At 52.2% G+C, this 6,091-nt stretch overlaps 1 protein-coding gene across 4 annotated transcripts in view; it reads left to right on the forward strand.

Moving 5' to 3' along the window:
- The window catches only part of MTHFS (5,10-methenyltetrahydrofolate synthetase (5-formyltetrahydrofolate cyclo-ligase)), a 74,380-nt gene that overhangs the window by 34,075 nt on the left and 34,214 nt on the right, over positions 1 to 6,091 (forward strand). For 3 of the 4 annotated variants that reach the window (XM_005858276.2, XM_005858274.2, XM_005858275.2), the window contains exon 2: positions 266 to 579. The exons of the other annotated variant lie outside the window; for it this stretch is intronic. In XM_005858276.2, the coding sequence (XP_005858338.1) occupies positions 520 to 579 (60 nt within the window). In that variant the 5' untranslated portion in view covers positions 266 to 519. The remainder of the gene's footprint in view (positions 1 to 265; positions 580 to 6,091) is intronic. 4 annotated transcript variants of the gene reach the window in all.

Below are 6,091 nucleotides of genomic sequence, written 5' to 3' on the forward strand. Positions count from 1 at the left end.
TAACTCTCTATCCCTCTCCCTTCCTCTCTGTAAAAAATCAATAAAATATTAAAAAAAAAAAAAAAAAAGAGAAGGGGTCCGCGAGGTGACTGGCGCACAGACTCAGATTGCTAGCAGCCCCCCCAAAATGTCTCATTTTCCCCATCAAGGCCCCCGAGAAGATGAGCCCTCTGCATCGCCGAGATGACACTTCCTGTGCGTTTCATTCCAGCTCACTCGTGTCCACCGATGGTGTTCTAACCCTGTGCCCTCTGTCCTCTCCTAGGAACACGGCTTCGTGCAGAAGTTCCAGCCCCGGCCGGGCTGGCTGGCCTTCCTGGGGGCGGCGGGCCAGGTCCTGCTGTGCGTCCTGAGGCAGCTCCCCTGACCGCAGGGACCCCGGGGGTTGGGAAACCTGGACTCTTGCGCGAGGGATTGCCCACACCCACTTCTCCTCCTTTTGCACAAACAACACTCGTGAGGCAACCGGACGGGTCCGGGGCCGTGGACACCTTTCCCCCCTTTCCGCAAATAAATCGAATGTACATCTCTGCGGCGTCCGCGTCTTGCCTGGGAGCCCAGCGAGGGGCTAAGAGGAAGGTGAGTCTTCGGCCCCAGGCGGGCAAGTTTCTGACGGGCGTGTCCCTGACCCCAAAGCCATTTTCCTTGTCACTGGCCCCCACTGCAGGTGGGTGAGTCAGCTGACCCTTCCCCGGGGCCCTGTCTTGGGTCCACCCCAGGCCCCTGGGTGCTGAGTTTTATCTGGGTCCCCTCCCCCAGCCGTCACTCCTAGGCCGGCCATTGGAGGTGATGGAGGCGGCAGCCGGACACTCGGGATACGAGGGGATCGTTAGAACAGAGGGAGGTACATGCCTTAGTGTCGGGCCTTTGGGAAACCTCCCATGAAAACATTTCACATACGTGCCCTGGCCGGTTTGGCTCAGTGGATAGAGCGTCGGCCTGCGGACTGAAGGGTCCCAGGTTCGATTCCCGCTCAGGGCACATGCCCGGGTTGTGGGCTCAATCCCCAGTAGGGGGCGTGCAGGAGGCAGCCGATCCATGATTCTCTCTCATCATGGATGTTTCTCTCTCCCTCTCCCTTCCTCTCTGAAATCAATAAAGAAATATATTTTTAAAATTTGTTTTCACAAATTAGAAAACTGTCTTTTGTTAGGCTGTGCTCCGATTTTTAAAAAAATATATTTTTATTGCTTTCAGAGAGGAAGGGAGAGGGAGAGAGAAACATCCATGATGAGAGAGAATCACGGACCGGCTGCCTCCTGCACGCCCCACACTGGGGATGCAGCCCCCAACCGGGGCCTGTGCCCTTGACCGGGAATCGAACCCTGACCTTCTGGTTCCTAGGTCGATGCTCAACCACCGAGCCATTCCAGCCGGGCGAGGTCAGCAAATTTGATTGCGACACGGGAGCACTGTACCTCGTTCTAGACCAGCGGTTCTCAACCCTCTGGCCCTTTAATCCAGCTCCTCATGCTGTGGGGACCCCCAACCATAACATTATTTTCATTGCTACTTCATCACTGTCATGTTGCTGCTGTTATGAATCGTCATGTAAATATCTGATATGCAGGATGTATTTTCATTGTTACAAATTGAACATCATTAAAGCATAGTGATTAATCACAAAAACAATATGTCATTATAGATGTGTTTTCCGATGGTCTTAGGTGACCCCTGTGAAAGGGTCGTTCGACCGCCAAAGGGGTCGCGACCCACAGGTTGAGAACCGCTGGTCTAGACCTTCCCACTCCTCACATTACACGATCTCTACCCATTGGGGTTTGCATTGCATTTTCCTCTGGAGGAAACAGGCTTAAACACAGAAAGTCTCTGGTCTGCCCTGGCTGGTGTGGCTCAGTGGATAGAGCGTCGGCCTGCGGACTCAAGGGTCCCAGGTTCGATTCCCGCTCAGGGCACATGCCCGGGTTGCGGGCTCGATCCCCAGTGTGGGGCGTGCAGGAGGCAGCCGATCCATGATTCTCTCTCATCATGGATGTTTCTCTCTCCCTCTCCCTTCCTCTCTGAAATCAATAAAGAAAAAAAAAAAAGTCTGTGGTCCCAGGTCATGGGGCTGGTGGGCGGGTCACATGGACCCCCAGGCCCACGCTGGTCCTCAGGGCCCGAGCCTCCTCCCACGGCCTCGCTTCCTCCTGGTCAGCTGGTACCGCCTGACCCTCTGCTGCCCGCCCCCCTCCACCCCTGGCAGGAGTGGGAGCTGCCAGTCAAGGTCAGCTGGGTGAGGCTGGTCTCCCACCGACAGGGCGGGTCTTCAGCCCGTGAGGATCCCCTGTCTTCCCTGTGGCATCGTCTAACTTAAGACCAGTCGGTTGCCGCTGTTTGGGATCTGGAAACTTCTACCACGGTGAGAGCTGCTGACAGGGAAGGACTGCTTTGTATCATCCTGTATGGAAATACAACCCTTTATTATTATTTTTATAAATCTATTTTTATTGCCCTGGCTGGTTTGGCTCAGTGGATAGAGAGTCAGCCTGCAGACTGAAGGGTCCCGGGTTCGATTCCAGTCAAGGGCACAGGCCAGGGTTTCGGGCTCGATCCCCAGTGGGGGCGTGCAGGAGGAAGCAGATCAATGATTCCCTCTCATCATTGATGTTTCTATCTCTCTCCCTCTCCCTTCTTCTCTAAAATCAATAATATATATATATATATATTTTAAATCTATTTTTATTGATGTCAGAGAGGGAGAGAGAAACATCCATGATGAGAATCACGGATCGGCTGCCTCCAGCATGCCCCTCACTGGGGATGGAACCCACAACCCGGGCCTGTACCCTGACCGGGAATCGAACCCGGGACCACCTGGTTCACAGGTCGACGCTCACCACTGAGCCACACTGGCCCGGCACACAGACCTTTTCTCCATAAGCGGCAGCAGCCCGGGTGGCTCTTTCTGCCGGAAGATGCGATCAGGCGCCCAGCCTGAGGTTGGTGCCACTAAGTCAGGGCACACGCCCGGGTTGGGGGCTCCATCCCCAGTGGGGGGCGTGCAGGAGGCAGCCCGTCCAGGGTGGGCGGGTTTTCTCTGGTTCATCTGCTTCGTGACCAAAGGCAAAGATATTCCAGAAAGCTGACGAGCCCAGGGCTGCGATGAGGAGCAAACCCATGACCGACGTTCCCCAAAACTGTTCTCAAGTTGAAGGTCGACGACCGTGCCGTTTGGGCAACGCAGGAGCCTCCATAGAGGAAGAGCGGATGACAGACCCTTGCAACACCATCCGTGTAGGCAGCTCATTCCCACCGGCCTTGCTTCCCATTTCGCTGAGGACTTGCACATCGCACATCCTCCCCGCCGCGTCTGTCTGCCTATCTCAGCGGTTCTCAGCCTGTGGGTCGCGACCCCTTTGGGGGTCGAACGCCCCTTTCACAGGGGTCGCCTAAGACCATCGGAAAACACATCTATAATGATGACAGATCGTTGTGATTAATCACTATGCTTTAATGGTGTTCAATGTGTAACCATGAAATCGGGGGTCACCACAACAGGAGGAACTGTATGAAAGGGTCGCGTCATTAGGAAGGTTGAGAACCACTGGCCTATCTGGTCTTCCCTTCCCCTGCCCCACACACACCCTGGTCTGTCATCGGTACCAGAACATTCTTCCCTTCGGTGACCAGCTGCTCTTAGGCCAACCCCTAGTATTTGTGTATCAGACCTTGTCCCCCGTGGTCCCTTGTGTCCCTCCCTCTCCGGCATCCGCGGTTCCCTCCCTGCCCATCAGCCCCCCTAGCGCGCAGGCTCGCCGTCCTGGCTCCCACGTCAGTCAGCGAGGTTTGGCAGGGGTGTGGCCGGTAGCCGACTCGAATGGCTGGGAGACCGGTTTGGAGCCTGCTGTGGCCCGTGGGTGGTAAAGACTTCTTTTTTTTTTTTTTTTTAATATATTTTATTGATTTTTTACAGAGAGGAAGGGAGAGGGATGGAGAGTTAGAAACATCGATGAGAGAGAAACATCGATCAGCTGCCTCCTGCACGCCCCCTACTGGGGATGTGCCCGCCACCCAGGTACATGCCCTTGACCGGAATCGAACCCGGGACCCTTCAGTCCGCAGGCCGACGCTCTATCCACTGAGCCAAACCGGTGAGGGCTGGTAAAGACTTCTTGACTCTCACTCGATCGACTCACATTTCTGTATCGATCCCTCTGGAGGTGTGTCTGTAAAGCCGCGGGTTTACACGGACACTTTGTTGTTGTTAACTCTTCACCCCGGGGATGTTTTTTCATTGATTTTTAGAAAGAGTGGAAGGGAGGGGGAGGGACAGAGAGAAACACCGATGTGAGAGAGACACGTCGATGGGTTGCCTCGCATACGAGCCCCGACCAGAGCCCGGGATGGAGCCTGCAACCAAGTACGTGCCCTTGATGGGAATCGAACCCGGGACCTTCAGTCTGCAGGGTGATGCTCTAACCACTGAGCAACACTGGCCAGGGCTACGCTGATACTTTTTAATTCCAGCACACCACCACAGGGCTCACTCCAAACTTCCTCTTTCCTTATTTGTCACTGTTTTTTCCCCAAAAGGGAGCAACCTGACTCTCATGAGTACGTGCCCTTGATGGGAATCGAACCCGGGACCCTTCAGTCTGCAGGCCGATGCTCTAACCACAGAGCTACACTGGCTAGGGCTACGCTGATACTTTTTAATTCCCGTACACCACCACAGGGCTCACTCCAAACTTCCTCTTTCCTTATTTGTCACTGTTTTTTTTTTTCCAAAAGGGAGAAACCTGACTCTCATTAGCCACAATATATGTACTTACTTTTCAATTCTAGAATATAGATAAAATAGTCTGTCAACTGCTAATTTACAACCCTCTGAAAAACAAAGGTACGAACTAGAGTGTAATGCAGGGTGTCCCCAAAAAGGGTATACACACTTTAACAGCTGATGACTCCATTTTCACTCCTTTTCAGGTTTGGCTGATTTGAAATAACGGGTGAAGCCAGACAGCTTTGAACACAGAAAATCTAGCCACTAGACTTTTTTATAGGGATACAGAAAAGATAAAGTTTACAGCCCGGCCTGCATGGCCCAGGGGTTGAGCGTCGACCTATGAACCAGGAGGTCACGGTTCGATTCCCCATAAAGGGCACAGGCCCGGGTTGCGGGCTCGGTCTCCAGTGGGGAGGGTGCAGGAGGCAGCCGGTCCGTGATTCTCTCTCATCATTGATGATTCTCTATCTCCCTCTCCTTCCTCCCTGAAATCAACAACAACAAAATTATATATATATTAAAGTTTACGGTACAAAACAGGCAACAGTTGACAAATTGAAGGCCCACAAACACCAATGAAATGATTCTTGATGTTTGCGATTCCATTGCTTTGTATTAAGAGCGGTGCCTGGACCAGAACGGTCATCAATTTGAAAACAGGCACTGACAAATTACTCATTTCTGAAGATTCTTTGAAATTTCAAAAATGAACTATATGTTAATAAATGCTGACTTTGCCCGGCCGGTGTGGCTCAGTGGTTGAGCGGCCCGGGTTGCGGGCTCGGTCTCCAGTGGGGAGGGTGCAGGAGGCAGCCGGTCCGTGATTCTCTCTCATTATCCCTCTCCCTTCCTCTCTGTAGAAAATCAATAAAATATATTTTTTAAAAAAGGAAGGAGGAAGGTCAGAATGAAAGGTTTCGTTTGTTGCCTTGGTTTGAAGCGGAGGAAGATGGGACAGTGAGGAATAAGAAACTTAGGAGACAGTGAAGGGCAGTTAGTCCCGACTGTTGAGCGCTCAGAATTAGAGTGTAATTGGTTTAATTGGGGTAGAAATCCTGCTAATAGGCCTGATGCCTGAAATCTGCCTCGACTTTTAGGGTCACAGTTCCAGTGTTGGAGGCTGCCTGGGTGGAAAGTGTTTGTATAGAGCCGTAAGTACTGAGTATTTGCTGTGTTTACCACGCTTAGATCTCTGAAAGGAATATGGAATGATGTTAATCGCCTCATGTTCTCAAGAAGCTTGGGTTTTAAAATAAAAAATAAAGAAGTATAAATATTAAAAATAAAAAAAGAAGAAGCTTGAGTTTTAGGGGCAAAATCAGGCAGGCAGGCCAGCGGTTAGGGGCGATCAGGCAGGTAGGC

This window comes from Myotis brandtii, unplaced genomic scaffold (genome assembly GCF_000412655.1).
Source record: "Myotis brandtii unplaced genomic scaffold, ASM41265v1 scaffold1166, whole genome shotgun sequence".
Lineage (NCBI taxonomy): Eukaryota > Metazoa > Chordata > Mammalia > Chiroptera > Vespertilionidae > Myotis > Myotis brandtii.